Source organism: Delphinapterus leucas, chromosome 3 (assembly GCF_059928025.1).
Source record: "Delphinapterus leucas isolate spDelLeu-1000000601 "Yukka" chromosome 3, BTC_Dleu_Yukka2, whole genome shotgun sequence".
Classification (NCBI taxonomy): Eukaryota; Metazoa; Chordata; class Mammalia; order Artiodactyla; family Monodontidae; genus Delphinapterus; species Delphinapterus leucas.
The window spans coordinates 769356-794511 of record NC_143131.1 but is presented as its reverse complement, the minus strand read 5'-3'; the positions used below and the strand labels follow the sequence as shown (position 1 = coordinate 794511).

The 25156-nt window shown below is 40.1% G+C and overlaps 1 protein-coding gene across 1 annotated transcript; it reads left to right on the top strand.

The window, feature by feature from the left end:
• The first annotated feature begins 5667 nt into the window (after positions 1 to 5667).
• LOC149749484 (protein TASOR 2-like) lies at positions 5668 to 24616 on the top strand. Its single transcript, XM_089908623.1, is given in 6 exon segments — positions 5668 to 6442; positions 11189 to 11431; positions 15193 to 16016; positions 16018 to 16070; positions 16397 to 16826; positions 20024 to 24616. Coding segments are annotated over 6 exon segments (3777 nt in total). The 5' UTR covers positions 5668 to 5682; the 3' UTR covers positions 21491 to 24616.
• The last annotated feature ends 540 nt before the right edge of the window (positions 24617 to 25156 follow it).

The window sequence follows — 25156 nt, the reverse complement described above, 5'->3', positions numbered from 1 at the left end:
GAGTTTTGATAGGCTTACTTTTGAGTTTTAGATGGTAAAGCAAGTTCAAGTGCTGTTTGCTCAGGACTCTTTTTCTTTCAGCTTCTCCCTCCTCTGTGCAATAGTTCTGTCCTAGGCTGCCAGTCAGGGCTGCGTGCTTCCTTTTTGCATCCAGAGAGAACCCGTCCTCCAAACCATGGCTTCTGTCCTTAGACCAGTTCCATCATCTGCATGTCTCTCAGCAGCAACTAGAAAGGGAATGGCCCACACTGATTAGTTCAGGCCACTCAGAGCCCACCTTCCAGAACTGGGTGCGAGGTCAGGGCCCCCATTCTGCAGTAAGGAGGTGCAGTGGCTGACACAGGATGCTGAGCAGGTGACCACTGAGTATCGACTGGGATTACAGGCTATGTGTTTTCGAAGTAGTGTAGTTCATTTTATATTTGGAAATTCAAAGGAAGGAAGTTCAAAGATACTTTGAGAAAATGCATTAGTGAAGGGTCTACTTGTGAGTGCTTCTGGTATTGAACTCAGGAGACTCGGTGCCCAGCTTTACTTCACAGTTTGTGTGTTAATTACTTAACAGAAATTACTTATCACATAAGGTCCTTCGCTCTCAGTGCTCCAGGCTGCTTTTCCTGCCTCATTTTATAATGAATAATCTTTACATATCGGTCTCCCTACCTAGACATCGAGCTCCTTGAGGGTAGGTATCATGTCTTAAGCATCTTTGACACCTTGGTGCCTGGTGTATAGTGGACGAGCAGTAAATGTCCCTTGTACCTACAACACTGGACTTCAAGAACAGTACTGAGGAAGGTCTCTTCTTTAAAAGGTGGTAAAGACATGTATGGCTGGATTTTTCTGTGTGTGAATGGAAAAGGCTAGAAGTAGATATTTCAAAGATTCTATGATTTTTTTCCCCACAAAGGTTAAAATAGGAATTTTATATAGCCCTTTCAGCACATAATTTGAGAGACTAATAAGATACACTACATATTTGTTTTACGTGCACATATTTTGGAATAAAGGAATGTACAGTTTTAAGCAGATATAGGATTTTACTTTCATCTATATTACAAAACTAAAATTCAGAATAATGTAGCTAATTATTGTCACTTTTACTCTTTACACCGATAAAAAGATAAAGCAAGAATTACATCTGTTTGCTGATAAATACCAAAGATATGGGTATATATAACTGTTGATACATTTATTCAGTAATTCTTTCTTGAGTGCTTACTGTGTGCCAGAAGCAAAAAGACAAATTGTCCCTGCCATCAAGGAACTTACAAGACTATAGGAGACAAAAATGTAAACCAACCAATGCATAGGGGCTGTGATAGAAATGTTTGGAGACTCACAATAGTGATTGTACCTGTGGGTGAAGTTTCAGTCTCATAATTAGTTCCAATAAATAATTAGAAAAGAAGTCTTTTTTTCATACTTGAGTTGTTGAATAATTTATTGATTTATCATATTTGTAGGCTTATGACCTGTCAAGTTTTGAAGTATGTTTTATCACTTTATAAAGTGGTATCTTTTATTCTGTTTTTTTAACTGAGAAATTATTGTATGACATTGAATTTTATCTTTGTTAAGGGTATATAGGCTTTTGAAATGGTGACTAATGGGGAAGAAGAGCTGTTATCTCTGTGATTTAGAATGACAGAAGATGCCACTGAAGACTGTGGTAGAGGGAAAATAGAAGTATTTATTTTCATCTGCATTTCTTATAACCAGGGGACCTAATGATGTTATTTCCTTTTATTACTCATCTCTTAGGAAGCTGTAGAAAGGATTCTTCTAATGGATGGTATCTTCCAGTTTTTCTAGTCCCAGGATTCTGTGATATGTTTTGTATTAAAATGAGCTTAACATGTTAATCATAGGTCTGATTGACCTTGAATTTGTAGTGGCTAAATGGGAACAGAGCGGCTACTCAGCAGTATGAAATGTCCAACATGTCAATGAAAAAAAATGAAAGACGTTGTTTCTGATTGATTTGTTATGTAATTGAACACTATCCTAAAACTAACCCATGATGTTCTAGTTATTTATTATATGTAGCCATAACAAGGCCAAGATTACTTGAATGCTAAGGAGCTTGCAGTTTCTGATACTGGGGACAAAATTGTCCTGATTCCCATAAATACTGACATTTCAAGAATTTTTTTCTTTAACTTTTCATGAGCTTAAAAATCACTGAAGAATGTGGTAGAGGGAGAAGGAGAGAGGAATTGAATCTTCTTTCTTGCTATTTTATGTTTAAGGCAATCGTCAAATGCTTAGAAGATCGAGAATTTTTCATTTTGCTTACGTCGTCAGCCTTAATGTCAGAAACAAGTAAGAACAACTTTTTGAATAAATGTTTTTCAGTATGTTTACTTTTATTGTATAAGATCAGCAACCTCACTTTTCTTCTGATTCTCATTCTGTGTAGGTTTTGGAGAGGAGCAGATGGGTCTTCACGGGTTGCATTTATTCCATTCATCCCCGTCAGCAGGTAAGGACCAGGACTGGCAGTTCACTGCACCTGTGGGCCATTTTTCAGTCCTCATCTTAAACTCTCAGCAGCATATGACCCTGGTAACTCTTTTCTTCTCTTAAATAACTTTCTTCCTTTACTCTCCCTGGTTAATCCTTCATCTCCTTTCTTTGTAGGCTTATCCTTTCCTGTCTGCTCCATGCTCAGATATCCACCTGCCTATGGACATTTCTTTCTACTTAAATGTCTCAGATGGTCCTCACATTCAGCATGTCCAAAACTGGATTCATTTGTTATTGAACAACAAGAGCTGGGAGTTGGTTTTATCATAGTCTCCCCGTCAGTAGGACTTAAGGTCCTCACAGAAGCACTTCCCTCTGTCTGGACTACTTGTCTCCTTCCCCCTGATCAGATGATGTTGATCGCCCCCCAAGCCAGAACCAGGAATTGCCTGCTAGGGGCAAAAAATATTGCTCCTGCAGTCTGTAAATAGATATACAGTATATCTGTGGTATTAGAATTTCAGAGGGCAGTTAGGAAACAAAGTCTAGAAAGGCTGTCTTTGGTGGGGGTAGATAATGAATAAAATTGGAAGAGAAGTGCTGGTCTAGCCACTTACCCATAGCTGTCAGATGTCAGTTTAAATATCACTTTATTTATTCCCATCACCACTCTTCTTCCTTCAATGAGGACCCCTAGGCTTTTCACCAATATAATTTAAATATTTATTTTTATAATTATTTAATGCCTGCCTTTCTTGTATTCTACTGCATCCCTACTGCTTAGCAATGTCAGGCACCTAAAAAATAATGAATGCTTGCTGAGCAAATAAATAAATTAAAGTAAATGAGTCATTTCTTTTTGTCACATGAGGAAATTTTCCTCATTGTTTTATAATCACACTGTGTATGTTTAAACATGGTTTGTATATAGTATTTATAAAGCTACAACCAATCCAAAAAAATTCTTTTAATTGATGTTTTTAAATTGTATTCAGCTACTCAAAGCAGAGAACTGCTGGCATTACCTGTTTGGAATAAGCAAAATATTACCAGTTATAATAACATAATGGCGATAGCTGCTTGCATTTTTCAAGCATTTACTACATTGATATTCTGCTAGGCACAATTGATTTCACAGCCCTTAATAGGTATTTTTATTGTGACCATTTCAAAGATGAGGAAACTGAAACTTAAACTTGCCCAAGGTCAAACAGCTGAGTCTGAGCTGGCTTCCAGCTCTGTTCCCACACTGCCTCCCTCCGTATGCAGGAGCTCTGCCTTTATTCTTATTTTTAGGTGTACACTACCACCTGAATAAGAAACATTAGTTCCTGTACCATTTGGGGTTGAATAGCACAGGATTTCTTTTTGAGTAAACATTGGATTGTTGTGTTCAATGCTCACAGCCTCCTCTAGTTCGTTAAGACACTTTTCTATTTCTGGTCACTCAGAAATGTTCAGTGCTGTGGTTATTTGTTTTAAATTGAGTGACTCTTCGCTTAGCAGACTTAAAAAGTTCTTTTTCTTAGATTTCATAATAGCCTGTTACAAATCGTTCTGACTTCTGCCTTTCCAAATTCTTGAAATAATGAAGTTGTCTAGAAAACTGCTGCTTTATCGTGAACTGTTAGCAGTACATAAGAACTTTGTCATGTTTTATTTTTCCTTTTACTATCTAAATGAACTGCAGAGAAAGGAATTTTTATTTTAATGGCTAGCCACATTTTCCCATTTATTTTTATTTGCCATTCTTTTCCTGATACCTGCTCAAGTATAAATGTATTCAGCTAGGTGTTTCTTAATTTTGCAGTTACTTTTTCGTTAAAAAGAATGGTATACTTCAGTTTAGTAGGCACCAAAGGTCTTTATTATCTGTGGGTTTTTTATTACTGATAAATTACATTTTCTAGGATTTTATTACCTATTTCTCAGTGACCTGACCTTTTCTCTTTTTTCCTGTACTCTTTTCCTTTAGGTTATTGAGTTGCTGAAAAATTAGCATTTCAGTCAGAGAGTGAACCAGGGAGAGGAAGTAAAATACAGACGAGTCAGTCTAGTTACATAATATTAAAAAATTGCATTTGCTAGAGAAGGTGATGAAATATATACCAGTAGTTACCATGAGAGTTGGGGGTTACTTAGGGTTTACTTTCTTTTAGTTCAACTGGTTTGTGTTGTAACTCTAGTTTCTTCCAGTTTTATTGAGATATTATATAATTGACATACAGCACTATATAAGTTTAGGGTTTACCAGCATAAAGATTTGACTTACATACATTATGAAACAACTACCACAGTAATTCTAGTGAACATCCATCATATCATATAGATACAAAATTAAAGAAAATAGAAAAAACATTTTTTCCCTTGTGATGAGAACTATTAGTATTTCCCTTCTTTTTCCTTCTTTGGCTGCGTTGGGTCCTCGTTGCTGCAGGCTTTCTCTAGTTGCGGCTAGCGGGGGCTACTCTTCATTGCAGTGCACGTGCTTCTCATTGTGGTAGCTTCTATTGTTGCAGAGCACTGGCTCTAGGCACGCGGGCTTCGGTAGTTGTGGCATGCAAGCTCAGTAGTTGTGGCTCGCAGTCTCTAGAGCGCAGGCTCAGTAGTTGTGGTGCACGGGCTTTGTTGCTCCATGGCATGTGGGATCTTCCCAGACCAGAGCTCGAACCCGTGTACCCTGCAAAGGCAGGTGGATTCTCAACCACTGCGCCACCAGGGAAGTCCCAGTATTTACTTTCTTAACTTTCATATGTAACGTCAGCAGTGTTAATTATTTTTTATTATGTTGTACATTACATCTTTAGTACTTATTTATCCTATAACTGAAAGTTTGCACCTGTGACTACCTTCTTAAGAGAATTTGAAGTAGGTCATATAAGGTACAGATTAGATACATTTTAAAAGCAGAAGATGAGAATAGAAAAGTAATTCTGCCAACTCTAAATGCCGGTGCATTGAGCCCACGCTGGGCTCCTGGTCAGATGAGATGGAGCTGCAGGCGGGCCTGCCTTCTTCATTCTCACCTGGTGATCCCATCTGAGTGACTCTTTTTTGGTTCTGTGTGTGCGTGTTTTCATATATATGGAGATAATATATGTTCATTAAGTGCATCCATAAGTCTTCTATTAATTGCTATTTAGATTACCATTTGAAACACTGTATCATATTTAACCATCCTGTAATTTTGTAATCTAAAGCGTTTTTTCCTGCATGTTTTTGAAAAAACAAGAACTTTGGGTTTTTAATACATGTGTATATATTTTAGGGCTGAAAGACTTGAAAGTTGAAGATGACATCTCATTGAAGGTGGTACCTATTTTACCTGCCCTTAATTGTGCCCTGCTGGAAGCAAAGAAATCATTTTCTGAAAAAGGAATCTGTCCAAACACATTAGTAAAGCATAATCTCCAAGAACTGTACAAGGTGGACAAAAGTCCTTCATTGACTGCTGCTTCTCAGGATGGAATTAAAGAGACTGCATTCTTTGGCAAAGTGTCCAGTGGTTTTGACTTGACTCCTCCAGCTGAAAAGTGCCCTTTACAGTCTTTAACTCAGTTGAGATCTTATTCTTCAAATCCTAATGGGTACATTTTGGAAGTATCTACTGCACTAGACTTATTGGCAGACTGTCCTCAGTCTCCATGTATTTCAGATGGAATTTGTGACGCTGGATTTTCTTTAGTTATGACTCCAAATGCTGAATTTCACGACTCAGCGGCAGAAGTAAGAAAAGAAACAGAAACACAAAAGAATTCTGAAGAGATGTTTAAAGCAAGGCAGGGAGCCCTGGTCCCATTAAGTCCCGCATCAAATCTGAGAGTTCAGCGTAAGAGAAAAGCAGGCACGCTGCCCGTGGTACAGAGTAAAAGGGTGAAGTTGTGCCATCCCTTTCCCAGAAGAACTCGTGGTGGAGCAAAGAAGCGTCCAGACTCTCGCACAACTCTCAAGTTCCGTCAGAAAAGAGAAAACGGTAAGCATGGTCTGTATGGATTTTCAGATGAGCAATTAGTAATAACTGTTGTGTGTCAACCCTGTTCCTGTGTGACCATCCTGGACTGTAGCTTGACAGTGTCCATTAGCTCTCTCCAGGTGATCTGTGTGCATGCTAAAGTTGGAGAAGCGCTAATCTAGATAACATGAAAATCAAGAAATAGGACAAAAGCCCACCCACCAAAAGCTTGTATTTCACTTGTAAAACTGCTCAGATCATCACTCAGTTATTTACTTACCTGTCCAAGAAATAAGGTATTTCAGATGGAATTTGTGATGCTGGATTTTCTTTAGTTATGACTCCAGGTGCTGAATTTCACAACTCAGCGGCAGAAGTAAGAAAAGAAACGGAAACACAAAAGAATTCTGAAGAGATGTTTAAAACAAGGCAGGGAACTCTGGTCCCATTAAGTCCCGCATCAAATCTGAGAGTTCAGCGTAAGAGAAAAGCAGGCACGCTGCCCGTGGTACAGAGTAAAAGGGTGAAGTTGTGCCGTCCCTTTCCCAGAAGAACTCGTGGTGGAGCAAAGAAGCGTCCAGACTCTCGCACAACTCTCAAGTTCCGTCAGAAAAGAGAAAACGGTAAGCATGGTCTGTATGGATTTTCAGATGAGCAATTAGTAATAACTGTTGTGTGTTAACCCTGTTCCTGTGTGACCATCCTGGACTGTAGCTTGACAGTGTCCGTTAGCTCTCTCCAGGTGATCTGTGTGCATGCTAAAGTTGGAGAAGCGCTAATCTAGATAACATGAAAATCAAGAAATAGGACAAAAGCCCACCCACCAAAAGCTTGTATTTCACTTGTAAAACTGCTCAGATCATCACTCAGTTATTTACTTACCTGTCCAAGAAATAAGGTATTTCAGATGGAATTTGTGATGCTGGATTTTCTTTAGTTATGACTCCAGGTGCTGAATTTCACAACTCAGCGGCAGAAGTAAGAAAAGAAACGGAAACACAAAAGAATTCTGAAGAGATGTTTAAAACAAGGCAGGGAACTCTGGTCCCATTAAGTCCCGCATCAAATCTGAGAGTTCAGCGTAAGAGAAAAGCAGGCACGCTGCCCGTGGTACAGAGTAAAAGGGTGAAGTTGTGCCGTCCCTTTCCCAGAAGAACTCGTGGTGGAGCAAAGAAGCGTCCAGACTCTCGCACAACTCTCAAGTTCCGTCAGAAAAGAGAAAACGGTAAGCATGGTCTGTATGGATTTTCAGCTGAGCAATTAGTAATAACTGTTGTGTGTTAACCCTGTTCCTGTGTGACCATCCTGGACTGTAGCTTGACAGTGTCCGTTAGCTCTCTCCAGGTGATCTGTGTGCATGCTAAAGTTGGAGAAGCGCTAATCTAGATAACATGAAAATCAAGAAATAGGACAAAAGCCCACCCACCAAAAGCTTGTATTTCACTTGTAAAACTGCTCAGATCATCACTCAGTTATGTACTTACCTGTCTAAGAAATAAGGTATTTCAGATGGAATTTGTGATGCTGGATTTTCTTTAGTTATGACTCCAGGTGCTGAATTTCACGACTCAGCGGCAGAAGTAAGAAAAGAAACAGAAACACAAAAGAATTCTGAAGAGATGTTTAAAGCAAGGCAGGGAGCTCTGGTCCCATTAAGTCCCGCATCAAATCTGAGAGTTCAGCGTAAGAGAAAAGCAGGCACGCTGCCCATGGTACAGAGTAAAAGGGTGAAGTTGTGCCGTCCCTTTCCCAGAAGAACTCGTGGTGGAGCAAAGAAGCGTCCAGACTCTCGCACAGTTCTCAAGTTCCGTCAGAAAAGAGAAAACGGTAAGCATGGTCTGTATGGATTTTCAGATGAGCAATTAGTAATAACTGTTGTGTGTTAACCCTGTTCCTGTGTGACCATCCTGGACTGTAGCTAGACAGTGTCCGTTAGCTCTCTCCAGGTGATCTGTGTGCATGCTAAAGTTGGAGAAGCGCTAATCTAGATGACATGAAAATCAAGAAATAGGACAAAAGCCCACCCACCAAAAGCTTGTATTTCACTTGTAAAACTGCTCAGATCATCACTCAGTTATTTACTTACCTGTCTAAGAAATAAGGTCATTCAGTTTCTGAACTGTCCTCGGACAAATTCGAGTGGAAGAAGAGGATCTGCTAAAATCAGGCACACTAAGAACAGATGGCAAAAACTGATAAGTGATAGCCTGAACATGTTTAAAGAGGGGGGAAAGTGCCTGGACTCTCCCAGAACTAGAGCATCCTGGGGCAGAATTTCTAATCCTTTGTGTGTTTTAAAAGTGGTCGTCTGGATCCTACTACAGACCTACTGAAACAAGGTCCAGTGGCCTCGAGACATATATATTGAAACAGTTCCTCAAGTGGTTTTGTTGCCCCCTGAAAACTGAGGGAGAATCAGCGTCCAGAGCCATTTAATGTTAGTCAAATGCACTTCAGTGAACAGAGCACGACAAATAACACAATTTTGGCTTAGAGTCATCTCAGATTATGTGTGGTGTATTTTGTTTAAAACTAGGGAACTTATGCTCTATGACCCCTTAGCGAAGAGGTGAGCAGACTTGGGCCAAAGGGTCCCTCAGGCATTACCTGTTGTCTCTGTACTTCACTGTGCTGGCACAGGTGGGCGGCTGTGACTGAGGTCTGGCCCTTCACAGAAAAAATTTGCCAACCCTATCTATAGTATTTTGAATTTTAAAATTCTGATGCCTAAAGAAGAAACACTGGAGGTGTGTGGATCCCCAGGATCCTAGATAATTAAGATTTTACCCTGTGGTTTAACAAGTAGTTATTTCTGGCCAATTATAGTTTGAGAAATTGTGTGTGTGTGTGTGTGTGTGTGTGTGTTTAGGAGGGTGGTAGAAAGAACGGCAGTATGAAGCAGCAACTCACACTCTACATTTCCTCACAAATTCCAGGCCAACCATATTGGGTTTCTCTCTATATGAACCATTTTAAAGGTATTAAATAAATTACCTATAATTCAACATATATGTTGTCACTGTTTCTCAAGTGTGCTAATTTCATCCACTATAAGAAATATGTTTTAGGGATGTCCCTGGCAGTACAGTGGTTACAACTCCACACTTCCAGTGCACAGGGCACGGGTTTGATCCCTGGTCAGGGAACTAAGACACAACATGCCACAGAGTGTGGCCAAAAAATGAACAACAACAACGATGTGATTAAACCAGCCAAGATGACTAAATATAATACCACAAAAGCTCAAAAAAAAATAGAAAAGAAATACATTGTATATTGTAGTCCAGTACACACAAATTCATACATTACTGAAACAGAAATTTCAGGAAGCATTTACCCTAACTATGTGTAATACAATCTGATATCTTCTGTTTCATTTAACAAAGAATTCTGGTTGCAGCCCATTAATTTTATTTTATAATACACCCATGGGTTATTGCATGCAGCTTGAGAAACATGTCATTGAGTGATGCAAATAATCAGGGCAGTCCGTGCAGGGTCACCTGTTTCGTGTTTCTCCTTTTCCTCGCAGGACCTAGGTTGTGAGAGATGTTCCCCTCCCGCCCGTGCAGATGTTACGCTTCCCCTAGTCTTGATCATCTCATCTTATTTTCTTTCTCTTCTTAATTTAGTCTTAACAGTTTTCCTGCTTGACTTATATTTTGCCTTTTTTTATGCTAAAAATTTTAGAAATTGTAACCAGTATAAAATCAGAAGTCTTACTCTAAAAACAAAACTGCTGCTTTATTGCCTTTGATAGTTTAGTAGGGAAGAAAATAATTAGACCCAGGGAAATGTACAACATTAAGAGAGTCTAAAAGCTTTTTTAAAAAACCGTTTATTTTTCTAACCTTCAAAAGAATAAAATGAAACTGGTCTCTTTTCTACATTTCACTAATAACCATCACATTCTGAAACTGTTTAATATGTTTTCTGTTCTCAATCAATTAGAAATAGTATTTTCCATATAACGTGATTTTAAAATATTTGCAAACATTCACACGTGTGATTATTTTATATAGTCAATGGGGAAAACGTTTTCACAGGGAACATTTATTAACATTTTTTTTTAACTCTTAAAGGATTGAAACACTTTCTGCGTGTGATACAAGCAGGTTGTTAATAGTTTTTTCTCCTCATGTGCCCCCACCTTTAGTTCTTTCCTTCCTTCCCTGCGAGAAGTAAAGCTGAGCATTTTGTAAGAGAAATGAGCAATTATAATAGATTTATAGGAAGTTAAATCAGAAGAGGACTTTCTTCAATGTACCTTCCTCTGTCTTCTCTTAAGAGATGATTTTTCAGGCAGTGTTAAAGCTTTGATATTTAGGTGTAGTGAAGGAAAATATGTAAGATGGCTCTTTGTGAACCTACAGTCTCTTCTCTACAGTGTGATCATGGTTTTAACCATATGGCTTTATGGGAGCTGTGTCGCTTTTGTGTAAATTGAATTATCCGTCACCCTGTGCTGTGAACTAGCATGTTCAGCCTTACCTGCCACATCAGTCAGCAAAGATTATGGAATCTTTTTTAAAAATTAAGTCATGCCTTGTTTCTATAAAGTTACTACTCTGATATTTTTCTCCTAATCCTAATTAGGGATATAGACCAACACTTAGCAAGTTCAAAAATCTTTTAATGAAATACCCCCAATTTTATATTTTATTCCCCATTATTAAAGTTTCCCCCCCAAAACAAATCAAAGGAAAGCTATGCTGATAAATATGTGCGCCCCCTACCCCTTAGAAAACGGTGTCTTTTCTGCATAAGGTGCTGAAGTGCTGACTGCACAGTTTGTACAGACAACCAAATTGGATTGGAAAAACCAAGAAGCTCCTATTTCTAAAGCTGTTCCAGGGTCAACGAATGCTAAAAGGGCAAGGAAACGAGAGACATCTCCAGTCAAAACTGTTCCAAGGGCTGAGCCACCTGTGAAGAATTCTCCACAAAAACAGAGGGAAAATATAGTAAAAGGCAATCAGAATCCCAGAATCAGAAAGCAGCCACAACCTGGTAAGAAGTCCTCTTCCTGTAAATTTCAGCACCGTAATACAGACTAATCGAGATTATAAAGTAGTATATTGAAACAGTATAAGATCAGTTGAAATCTGTCACATTCTTGTGGTCTTCTTTAGTTCAGACACTGACAGGACAAGTAACTTGGTTTCCCATTGTGAATAAATAAGAAAGTGCCAAGATTCATATCTTCACTAAATAGACCCTACTTTTCATTCTGCAGAAAGCCTGAACATGAACTGTTTAGCAGAGTTAAAGTATAAATGGCCTTTTTTAATGACTAAATTCACAAGCAAGTAGCATCTGGCAGTATTTTTCTGGACCATAATCAGTTATAGAAGATATTATAAGTTTGTCCAGAGGGAACTGTAAAGACATGGTTCAAAGCAGTCAGTAATCTCGAATCCTGTATTTCACTTGTATTTTTTCTTGTTTTTTTTCGGTACGTGGGCCTCTCACTGCTGTGGCCTCTCCCGTTGCGGAGCACAGGCTCCAGACGCGCAGGCTCAGCAGCCGTGGCTCACGGGCCCAGCCGCTCCGCGGCATGTGGGATCTTCCCGGACCGGGGCACGAACCCGTGTCCCCTGCATCGGCAGGCGGACTCTCAACCACTGCGCCACCAGGGAAGCCCCTGTATTTGGTTTCAAAAGGCATTAAATTAATTTTAAAAGCAGTTTTACTTTTCTACTTCTACTTGTGCGGAAGTGAATAACCAAGTCTCCTTCTGTGAGCCAGCAGCTGACTGCTGGTTCCGTGTTCCACCTGCTGGAACCTCCTCGTTGCTGGCACGTTCCCTCATCACCGCGGACCTCACTTTTCTCCCAGCTCCATGTCCCTCTTCACACCCGTCTCTCTGAGTAGAGTGCAGCTCCACCAAGCTGCAAAATCTATACATTTTACAGTATCTTCGGTATTGAGTCCTACTGTGTTGTATGTGTGGTGGTGTTTTTTGTTTAGAAAAACCTTCATTTCCTCATATCTCTGTATTTCCATCAGTTTTCTGTCTAATCTCATGATTCTACTTTCTCTCATCTACCTTTAGGTTTTTTAAAAGCCTCAAATTTAGTGGAATTCAGGGAAAGACTCTTGTTTTGTTGGGGTGATGGTATTATGGATGAGCTTGGTTTTTTCTTTCCTCATTGTTTTAAAAAATTTTTTCGGCCACACCTTGCAGCATGTGGGATCTCGGTTCCCTGACCAGGGATCGAACCCCCACTGCCTGCATTGGAAGCGCAGAGTCTTAACCACTGGACCACAGGGAAGTCCCTTTCCTCAGTTTCGTTAATGTTGTTTATGGCTGAAGATTTTTCTGAAAGCTCCTCAGTCATATCACCGTACAACCTGTAGAGAGTCATACCCAACACAGACTCTCTGCTTGTCTCCCCAGGCAGTTACGAGGTGGTCTTACCCACGGGTCCACATTTCTCTCCTGCCGTTTCCCAATGCGTGCCTTCCCTGCCAGGCACATGGTGCCACCCACACGAACCACGCCTGTTGTCACTCCTGTGCAGTCCCCTCTGCTCAGCTAAGTCCACCCGGAGTCATTTCCTGATGCTCTGATCTGCACTCATTTCTCCTTTTTTTTCCATTTCTTTTTTGGGTTTTTGAGAACGTTAAAGAGTTAATTCATACTATTTTCCAATCATCTGGTGTGTCTTGGTCCTGTCTTTCCAATTAGTTTGTAAACAGGATGAGTATAGATACATACATAATGCATTGTATTCCCAGCCTTGTCATTAGAATTCCTTGTGCTGAATTGGCTTCTATATACTTGTAGGCTAATCGATTAGTGGGAGGAGGTGTGCAACTGGGCATTGGCAGAAAAGTGAGCCCAGAAAATGAAAAGTTTCCAGAATGGGTATTCAGAAATAGGGCGATTTGTATTGCAAGTGTCTGTATATATTGTGCAGCCACATTCCAAGTTAAAATTTTAAGATTACCACCTTTTAAATAATGTGTTAATTTTTTCTTTTATTTCTTAATCACCCATGCTAATCCACTTCATTTCTTTTACTTGAAATATCAGAGTTTAAGAAGGCTCAATCATTTTGTTACTGAAACTAATGGTTTTCTGTCCTTTTTAAAGTTTTCAATATAGTTTTTATTTACTGAACTCTTTAATTTTTTATAATTCATTTGGCATCATTTTATCTATATTTCTTAAAAGAGATAGATGATCAGTATTGTATTTTTAATTAATTGAAAACCTCTAACAAGTCAGTTATTAAATGATTTACCTGAAATGACACATATGAAAATGAACCCTTTTTCTTGACTCAATACAGTGTTCTCTAGATTCGACCTTCCTCATAGTGATACTCAGTGTAAGAACCATAGTATTTAAGGATAGAATGAACTTAGTGTCAGTAAACACATCAGATCCTAAAATGAATGTGTTTCCAGTACACCCGGAGGGTTCACGAGACAGCCCTCTTTGGGCCACTTTCTCGTACCTCACCCCGTTGGGCTTTGATATTTTAAATAAAAACTGGGCAGTGGTTGATTAATTTTACCCTCCTCACCATACACACACTCTTGTCATTCTGTTTGATGACCTCATAGGCCAGAGTTTTCTCTGTAAATGTACTGTCATTGGGCTTTGCAGACAGGTTAGTAATTTATTTCAGACCTGCTACTGCTAATTATAAAGAGGAGCACAGTTGGCTTTTCTGTCCATCCAGCCACCTGCTACAGGGACTCACTGCCCAGTATTGTTGAGAACTTTGTCCTTCATGATAATCACATTTTAAAAGGCTGAATCAAAGTCCTGAGAAGGCAAGTAAACCACCTGAGAATGTTAGTTTTCTGACCGAATGCCAGTGGGTAGATTTGAGTACCTGCTGTAAGGAGAATTATCAGTAGATGAGGAGATTTGCTTTTTTGCAGATAGAATAGAGAGGAAATGTTTTTAATGCAGAAACTGAAGTTTTAAAACTTGAAATTAATTGGCGATTCTGAATATTCTTACTTTTCTCATTTTTTATTTGTATCGTAACGTATTATAATTAAACATCAGTACGGTTAAAAATCATCTCTATTTTGAACTTAGGTGGTTTCTCTAATAACTTGCCAAGGGAAATGATTTCTAAGAAAGTACATTAACCTTCTATGATATACACTTTAAACTTAGAAATTCTTAGATTCTCACTAGATTGTAAGCTCTCTGAGGGCAGGAGTCTTGTTTTCTTGTTTTTGTTTTTTTCTCTTTGTATATTTCTTTAGCTGAGCAGTATGCCTTGTGTGTAGGTCAGTACATGCAGGTTTTTTTTGTTTGTTTGTTTTTGTTTTTTTGCGGTACGCGGGCCTCTCACTGTTGTGGCCTCTTCCGTTGCGGAGCACAGGCTCCGGACGCGCAGGCTCAGTGGCCACGGCTCACGGGCCCAGCCGCTCCGTGGCATGTGGGATCTTCCTGGACCAGGGCACGAACCCGTATGCCCTGCATCGGCAGGCAGACTCTTAACCACTGCGCCACCAGGGAAGCCTGAGTACATGCAGTTTTGAAGGGTGATTTCTTTTTAAATTAATATGCACATTCCTTAAGACTTGTTCCTTGGTAAATACATTATAATACATCAGGAAGTTGGACAAGACCTCACTCTGGTAATAAAAATTTAACATACAATTTATGCAACATATCAAGAGGTTTTTCTTGAATATGTTGACTTAACTGTTGATTTTCACTGAACCATAGGAATATGACAAAGAATTAATTCTATGGAAATCAAGTGTTATGTGTCTTTTTTTCTTTTATGCTGAAGCCAAAGGAGAAACTTCTTCACAGCTTCAATCAGAAATTTCAGATGGTCGAGAAGATGTTATTAGCATAAGTACAGCTCAACCAGAAAATATCACAGTGGCTCCAGAAGACCCACCTGAAAACTCCATTGTCAACTGTGACTCCCAGGCCCTAAATATGTTGGCTGATCTTGCATTAAGCGCTGCTACCTCTACCACACCATTCTCTGAGCCCAGAAACTTGCCCTGCTCCTCTGAATTGCCACAGAACGATGTTTTGCTTTCTAAAGAACATTCTTTGCGTGGTACATCAGACCATGAATATCATAGAGGAGTTAAAAGTCAAAAAGGTGGACCGTCATCCAAGCCCTCCTCTGATAAGAGTAATCTGACATCAGACCCCACGGTCAGCCAGGAGGAAGAAAGCTTGGTTGCTGGCATTCAGGCCCCTGCAGAAGCCCAGTCAGCACTGCCCGAGGAAACCCTAGAAAGTTCCGGCGCAAGCCAAAGCTCTGTCGTTGCTGTGGAGCATTCCTATGCCCTGCTCCTTGCAGAACATTCAAAGAAGCATCTACAGCAGAGAGGGGCCCCAGGCCCTGCGTTTGCCAAGAATGGCACAAAAGGCCCTGAATCGGGAACCCCAGTGGGGAAAGTGATGCCATTTCGGCATCAGCAGGTCACCTCCCCACTGCAGCAGCTTTCCGAGGCCCCAGCGCTCAGGCGCAGGAGCGGGGTGCTGCCCTCCAGCCTGCAGGACTTCTGCCGCTCTCGTACCGTATTCAGCTGTGACGGCTCCTTTAAGGTCACTTTCACATGGGAAGCAGATTACGTGTTCAGCTTAGACGGCAAGTAAGTATAGCAACAACCCCCTGGAGAAGACTGTAGTCAGAGCACTACACGGGTGAGTGGGAGTGACCCTGGATGAAAGTGGATGAACTTTTCTGTTGAGATAAATGTAGCGAGAAGGGATACTTGTGCTAAACCCTGGGGAGGGAGAAGGAAGTGTGTAAGATCCAGTAACTTGGGAATAATACCAAGCAGATTCACTGTAATTATTTGTTATATCAACTTCATTTTTATTTTACTCATTGTTTCATGTTCATGTAATTTTTAAAATAAAAATGAACACAAAAACTAAGGTTAATAATTAAGGCACTTACTTATAAGATAATCAACTAAAATAGTCATTTTCAATGATTTTGGTTTCTTCTTTCTTTAAAATCTCAGGCCTTGGAATACTGATTTACCAGATACCATGGAAGAAGTGAAGCTTTTACTTCATATGTGGGTAGCTCTGTTTTATAGCAATCAAAACAAAGTCATACAATCATCCCGAAAAGTAGTAGAACACAGCAACCCAGCAAAATACGTGTGCATAAATAGCACGTTAGAATCGTTTGAATTCAGTGAAATTGAAGAGTCCTCCGGTGTGGAAAGGTGCTCCGTAGACCCTCTGTTGGAGACTAATGAGGCTCCCAGAGGTCCTACTGCCAAAGTGTCCTTCCCAATCACTGACCCCCTGCTTCCTTTCATGAAACCACCGCCTGTGAGAGGCTTGGAGCTTTGGGTGCAGAATGAACAGAAAGAAATGTTTGCAACAGCAGGTCATCCAGAGACCCCAGAAAGCCAGAATTTCATCTATTCCTGTAATAATGAGGTAGGTAAAGCTGAATACTGTAAATGCTGGTGTTATTTTTGAAGAAATATTTTTTGTACGTAAAATCACATTCATAACAAGGCATTGGTTTCTTTTAGGAAAGTGGATTCTCTAGCTATGTAAAGGATTAGAATGCCAGAAACTTAGTTTACAAAGTCTGGATTGTCTGCAGGTGGAGCTTATCTACCATCCTGATTGAAGAAACAAAAGGAGGAAAAAAATCGTAGGCCTCAGATGATCTGGGAGCCAACCATAATTATGTAGCTTTTCAGTTGTATGATTTGGGGCAAATTACTTGTTCTCTGAGCTTATTATCTTTTAAAAGAGGTGAATAATACTTATTCTGTTTACCTATAATAGTGTTTATGGATCAAATGCAGTAATAATAAATATAAAAAATCTTTGATAAACCTTAAAGGAAACTAAAATTGAATATATTAAAAAATATTTTTAAAAACAAATCCTGAGGGCTTCCCTGGTGGCGCAGTGGTTGAGAGTCCGCCTGCCGATGCAGGGGACACGGGTTCGTGCCCCGGTCTGGGAAGATCCCACATGCCGCGGAGCGGCTGGGCCCGTGAGCCGTGGCCGCTGAGGCTGCGCGTCCGGAGCCTGTGCTCCGCAACGGGAGAGGCCACAACAGTGACAGGCCCGCGTACCACCAAAACAGAAAACAAATCCTGAGACAGTAAATAAAATGCCAGACCTCTCATAGTCTGCAGATAACTGTTTGTAAATATGAAAAATACACTTTGTTTCATTTCACTGTTCTCAACTGATAGGACAGATAATCGAATTTTTTTTTTTTTTTTTTTTTTTTTTTTTGCGGTACGCGGGCCTCTCACTGTTGTGGCCTCTTCCTTTGCGGAGCACAGGCTCCAGATGCGCAGGCTCAGCGGCCACGGCTCACGGGCCCAGCCGCTCCGTGGCATGTGGGATCTTCCCGTACTGGGGCACGAACCTGTATTCCCTGCATCGGCAGGCAGGCTCTTAACCACTGCGCCACCAGGGAAGCCTGATAATCGAATTTTAATTGGAGCAAATTAAAAAGTTGTATCAAGATTCTAAGTAAATGGATTGACAAAATACCTGCCTTTTTAAGCTTTCAGAGCAGATTTATTACAGAATAATTTTACATGGGTTTGGGCACCTTCAGTGCCTGTGTTAACATTGAGTTTCTGTACCTGGGCTTCCGTGGGGATTTGCAGGTCCAGGGGTGAGCCTCAGAGGGTCTGTGAGTGTCTGCAGATGCTCATCTTCATCAGAATGAAGACTGGTGGAACGCTGTGGGCCAGAGACTGGTCTGAGCCCTTCACTCGCATTAGCTCAGTTAATTCTCACACGGCCGGGTGAGGTAAGGACCGTGCCACCCATCTTATAGGTGAGAAGACTGAGGATGGAGAAGTACAGAATGGCCTGGAGGCACATAGTAAATTGTCCGGCCAAGACTCAGATCTGGACACTCTAGCTGTTTCTCAGTGTCTAATTCTGTGGATGTATTTATGTATATATATGCACATATGTGTGTGTTTATATGTGTACACATAAAATATATGTTACGTGTGTATGCGTTCTTTTTCTGAGGATGGGGTTCATAAATTTCATCTTATTCTCAAAGAGATACATAAAATCACTACCTTAGAATAAGAAAGTATTTATGTTTAGTCAGGCAGATTTTAATTATTACATATATATTTATACATACACTAGTTTCTTATAAAGTATTTTCGGTCGTGGTAATATATATTAACTTACTTTAGTAATGTCCAATTAGGAATGATTTTCTTGCAAACATGAAAGAGTATTAAGTAGAAAGTAGAATGTTAAAATTAACGATTCCTAACACTTTCTATAGCATATACTTAGAAATATGTTTCCGTCATCTCCTTGAATACTGTACGCATACTTTAAAGGTGCACACACATCCTGTACCACTCCCTATTCTAGGGCAAACTAGGATTATCAAAGTTTTCATTTCACTAAGAGCACAGGCATGGTGAGATTCACGACTATGGCCCAACATTATCAGCCACAGTACGATTGGGAGGGTCATAGAACTGTTCTCAGAATGAGTGTGCCATCAAGAGTTTTCTACGCTTTGTATCTGGCCAGTCGTGTCCCCTTAAAACCAAGTCTCAGCTCCTCCCTGCCAATTGCTCAGGTCAGTGTCTTTCTTTGACTAAGGCAGAAATGTTTTTAACAAGAGATTTGAAACACAGGTCCTGACTTACAACACGACTGCTTCAAAATCTGGCAGGAAATCTGTGGCCGTAGTGTTCCAGAGCTACAGGTGTAGGTCAACTGTATGGTCAATCCACTTTACCATATTCTGAACAAGACCATTCTTCAGCCTTTAAAAAAAAGAAGAAAAGAAACAGCCTTTTTATGAGGTTATCAAAATTGTCCAGAGGTATTTCTGTTACTGTTTATGCTAAATCCTTTCTGGTACTGTTTAAATCAGTCCTTTTAGTTGAGTTTATTAATGCAAGCTGCGCTGTGTTTTCTGCTGCTTTGTTGAATAGGGAGGTATTAAAATGAGAGAGAGATTATGTCCAGTTATAAGCTAAGAAGACAGCTAAGGGGTAAGGGACTTTTATTTAACAGGATAGAGATTGATACCTTGGGAAAGCTGCTTATCAGTGTATTCTGAGTACAAGAGATAATAATTAGTGTTTCCTCATGGGAACATTCCAGATGACAGTGCATTTATAGTCTAATTGAAAGCTGGTGTTTAAAATAAGTTATTCTTTGCTTTAAAGATTATCTTTTAATCTTACTAAAAATAATTTAAATTAATTGAGCACTTTTTCCTCTACTGCTGCATTTCTGAATTAAGTGATGCTATTTAGCAAACAGTCTGCATTTTCAAGTCTTTAAATTGCCAGTGGTCTAGCCACTTTTCTTCCCAAAAGTCCATTAAAAAAAAAAAACAAAAAAACAAGGCTGTGCAACTAAGAAAGTTTTGGAGTTCTCGTGTGTGTGTGTATTTAGATAAAACAAATTCCTATTTGGGGGGTATTTTAAGCCTAAGAAGAGAGGGATTTGCTTGATCTCTACCCTATGAAGATTCAAAAGAACAGAGCAAACTAAAATTGATCTTTGTCTGTTCTGTTCTTCACATATGTAAATGCTTGAAAAAAAGATCTATTTGGCCCTTGATTTTTTAAATTAATTTATTTCTTTTGCTTTTATCATTTCAGATAATTGGGGGGAAAGCCGAACAAGAGTCGTCAGATAAACTAGAGACCTCTAATCTGGTGCTTTCTAGCATTGGAAGTACCCAAACTAATGGATCTTCTATTCCTGCTGAAGATAAAACCTTTGAGCCACTTGATGGCACACAGGTGACATCTTATAATGATACTGTCACACAGTCCACATTCGCCAGGACTTACGATGGGATCAGCAATCCGTCAATGATTTTTCAAAAGTCTGTGTACAGCACCCTTGAAAGCAAAGTTGATGTTTTTCATGCAAAAATGCAAACAAAAACAGGTGCTTTGCAGGGCTTTATCCAGCAGAGCAGCCTTATAATCAAAGAATGTCAGTCATCCTTGGAAGGGGAGGATGATACGGAGTATGTAGTGATTAATCTGGAACGAGTTACATTCAGTTTTGAAAAAAATGCCTATGCACCAATACAGACAGAAGTTGTAAACAGAGCTGATAAACCTACACCCTTTAATGTGGAGTTGATTAAACAAGTATCACCTGCTACAAGCCTTAGACATCCTGTGTCCGCATTTGAAAAGACACAGGGTCTTAGGGACGTTCCCTCTCTGGCAATGTCAGGACAACAAGGCGCTAAGTACCTTTGTGCCTTCTCAGTGAGTAGAGAGATACTTGCTAAAGAAATGTGTTCATTACAGAAAGGGCAGGCTGCTGCAGGCTCACCATCGCCGTCTGATAATTGCCTTGTAACAGAGGCATTATCACTAGTTAAAAGTTCTAGTTATTTGTCACCCAGAGAAGAAATGAAGCTCTCTCAAGAATGTTTTCTGTCGAGCCAGAGTCTCTTCAGCATCTCTTCGGAAGACACTGTAGAGTCGTCCCAGCTTGAAGAAGTAGTCTCATCGTCAGCTTCTGATCCCTTGGAAGAAAAAGATTCACTTGACTGCATCCCATCAGTGAGGAATGCTTCGGATGGCTCTTCAGAACTAAAGAATGACAAGAGTGGTCTAAACAGTGAACACATGAGTTTTGAAACATTTAATTCTGCATTTACCAAACAAACCAGCCTATCTGTGAATAGAGAGGAAGTCAGCCTCGAGTTATCAGAGGAGGATTCTGACCTTGACCTCACTCTCACCATATCACCGCCCACGAGTCCCTGGGAAGAAGCATCCGCTGGTGAGATGGAGCAGCAGCAGGAGGCCCCGTTACCCTGCTTAGAGCTTCAGGAGACAGCGGAAGAAATAATTGAGCCTGAAGAGGTGCCTGATGTGAACTCTGCTGATCACACGTCAATGAAACCACGAGAAAGTGAGAGAAAAGGTGATAACTTACAGACAGTGGCTTTCATACTTTCGAAAGAAACCTGTGCCCTTGAGGTTGCAGAGGAAGTTCAAGTGGGTTCAGACTTCTCCTTCAGTTGTTTTTTTTGTTTGTTTTTTTTTTGTTTGTTTTTGTTTCTGTTTTTTTTTCCCCTCCTTCAGTTCTTTAATTAAAGAAGTGTCACCAGCTTCTAGTCCTGACTGCCAGGTACCAGGTGAAGAAGCACAGCCAGCTTGGGCTGTATTTCCAAGTAGTTTTAAACTCTGTGATGCACACTATGAGAAAACTGACAGATCCTCCCAGGTTGAAACAGTAGATTTGGCCATAACAGAAAAAGAAAATTCTTTTGTTGGTCCCACCCATCCAGTGGGACAAGATAACTTAACTCAGATATAGAAGGAAAAATACCAAAATTTAATAACGATGATATTTTGTGGGATTTTAATTTTATTCTTTATGTTTTCCCTGTATTTTCTACGGTCGGAATGACTACTTTTACAGGCAGAAAAAAATAATAATGCTTAGTTTTGTTTTTTTTTTAAATCAAAGTAAGAAATCAGCCAGGTTATTACAATTCATTGTCCAACTTCTTACCTCGCCTCAGCCATGTAAAACGGGGGTTGACCGAGACTTGGAAGAACCACCCAGACTGGCAGTGGCAGCATGGTTGTGTGAATGAAATGCAATGACTTTTCTCCGGTAACTTGCAGAGGAGACCTAATAAAAGCATCTTGAATAAGGTCATTACCCCTTCAAAGGAGGAGGAAGGCTGTGTCATAGCCTGACATGCCTATTTCTAGTACTCGCCTTTGTGTGAGAACAGCATGACTGGATTATCAGCAAAAGAATCTTAGGAAAAGGCCCTGCCAATAAGGAGTCAAAGTCATGTGAAAGGGTCAGAGGAAGAAAGACCAAGGACTCAGTGTGGGAGGGACTTCCCAGACATACTGTACAACAGACAGAAAATAGGCACCTTCCTCACCGTCACGAGGAGTAATTCACATCCTGTGACATTGCTTTCTGTCCTTGATTATCTCAAATACAAGAAAATATTATCAATCAGCCTTTCTGAAAAGTACCAATACCAATGATCCACATTTCCTTTTCCTTCATTTGTCTGTTAACAGTGTTGATGTAAACCTTCCTGAAATAGAAGCCAGCACATTTCTTAAAATATGTTTTTGATGAGTGGTGCTCCCCACTTTCCCTTTCCTATTATTTCCCATGCCTCTCACAAGAAAAAGAAAAGAATTCAAAATTTTTTCCCCAATTGATCATGCTTTGGTTAGCGGGGGAGTTTTAAAGCTACCTTTCCCAATTTGGGTTATTTCCATAACAAACAAAAAGAACTATATTGCCAGTATTACTAAGAACATGCATAAAAGGATGCTTAATCCGTTTCGATAAGCTATTCACAGGCATAAAGAAACATTCAGAGAGGTTAGTCATTGTCATGAGAAGCTCAGGAAAACTATCACTTTCAAATGCAGTATTTAGGACACACTCCCGTGCATTGAGTCATCCCTCCAGCATTTGCGGAGCTGCCACTGACTAAGCAGAGGGGGTTGGCCGAAGGAGCTAGCCTTGTGTGACATGCCAGCCCAGGCCTGCCGATGAAAAGCATGTAGAAGGACATCGTGGAAAATTCCTAGGTCCTGAAATCCCAGCGCCAAGTAAGGGGAAGTTGCAGAGGTTGCAGTGCGGGTGCACAAGAAGGAAGGCTACAGAAGTACAGCACAGAAAGACTTCCAGGGCCCACGCTGCCAAAATGAGGCCTGGAGAACATTGATTTGCAGAGCAGCAGGACCGATGCCTTTCGAGATAGGGTACAGTGTTTCTGGATGCTGATGGAGCCTCTTGAAAGGTAGATCAATTTCTGGGGTCCCTTTTAGGGAGACTCTCACCCCGGGCAGGCTGCTGACCATCACCGCTGACCTGAGCACAGCTATATACAGAAGGATGGCACCAGGAAGCCTAGGTCTGTGCCTTTGGAAAGAAAAGCATCACACTCAGAGAGTCTGGGGAGCTTTTATTGATATTAAGCAACAGATTCACAGGTGTCAATATAATATAGAAGCCAAACTTCATTTAAAGTCTATAACTGTAGGAAAGCTTATATATGACTTCCAGATCCTCACAAATCCATTTGTTTCAGAAAAGATTCTAAAGAAGAAGTCTGGAAAATCCTTAATTAAATTTTGGGATTTAGATGATGATGGGATACAGAATAAAGGAGGTCTCACAGATCTTTGGGGTTGATCGGAGGAAGGCCACATGGAGGAAGTGACTTAGGAATTTTCTTGTGAAAGTTTTGTTTATTTAGGGGCGCTGCTGGTTTGGCATAAATGGGACTTTCTCAAGTATCACTAATGAAATAACTAACCTCCATTCTATGAGTGTTTTCACCTGCAGTCCATCTGCTGCCAGGACGGAAGACAATGTAGCCTACATGCATAGCCATTTTCCCCAGTAGGTAGCATCCTATTTATGGAATAGTTCTTGGTTATTTTATTTTAAAGACAGAATTATCAATTTTGTATTTGTCCGGGTGATTTAACTACAGCTTACCTAGACATCGGTGATGCCAACAACAAATGAGTATTTTCCCTTTTCTTTGAAAACCTTTGATTTATATGAGAAGACTGTTCTGTGTACCTCAGTGTTCTACAACTTGGGGGAACATTTTTCTTCGTGTTTTACACATTGCCAGAATGTCTGACTTTGTTGTCTGGCTTTGTTCACAGCAGCACTGTAGTTTTCCATTAGTTTTGGGTTACAGTGTTCAATATTATTGTTTTAAATTATTCTCATTTTAAGCAGAATAGCTTCAAAGCTATTCATTGAAATTAATGATAAAAATAAGGATTTTACAAGTGTACTCAGTTGTAGCAAAAATAAGTCTGTTTTAACCAGTAGCTTTGTTTTTGCACGTTAAGGTCAGAAATGCACATGTAATGCATGTTGGAGTCTGTTTTAAAGGTTTTACCACCTGTGTAAAAACTAACATCTTCAATGGTTTTATCTGCTGTTATTCATGCTACACTACATAAACATTTTTTTCCTAAATGGTACAAATTTATAAACTGTCATTTTCACTTACTCAGTTTTTGTAAACAGCGTACTACAAAAATCAACCCTCTGAGGAAGAAATAATCATTTATTTATATTAGAAATAATTTCTACACCAATCTTTAAAACTCAAAACCAAGCAAAAACATTGGTAAGATACATAGTATCTATTTGGAACAAAGGTTTTTGTACCTAATTTGTTTCATTTTAATAAAGACAACTAAAAATCATTCAACTGCTTCTGCAATGATTTTATAGCAAATATTAAATTTGTAAGAGAATGTTTTACAGCACTTTAAATTTTTTAGGCCATTTAGCAGAATAAGTAGCTTCCAAAAGAATCCTACCACTTACCTCACTTTGGCCGCCATCTGTCAAGCCTCATCCCCGCAGGCCTGCCCGGTGCTTTCCCCTCCCTCGTGCGGTGCCGAGCAGCAGGCTCCAGCAAGAGGACACCTCACAACTCTCCAGTTGGCCCTTCCAGGGGGTCATGTCAGCCTGCACAGGAACTTCCCTCAAAAGCCATCTATCTGCTTTTAAACTCCCCCTACAGAACCGAAAGTGTTCCTTTCCCCTCGGTATGTTCTTAGGAGGAGGAAGAATGACTGAGTTTTAATTCTTACCCTAGCTCTTGCTTAGAGACCCACTCAGCTGATCTTTACCCCAGGGATAAGAATCTAATAGGACCATAACTGTATTCGGTACACTGAATTAATCTGAAATTACTACGGAAAAGGAAAGTACAGCGCACCTGCCAGCCGTGCTCCTCC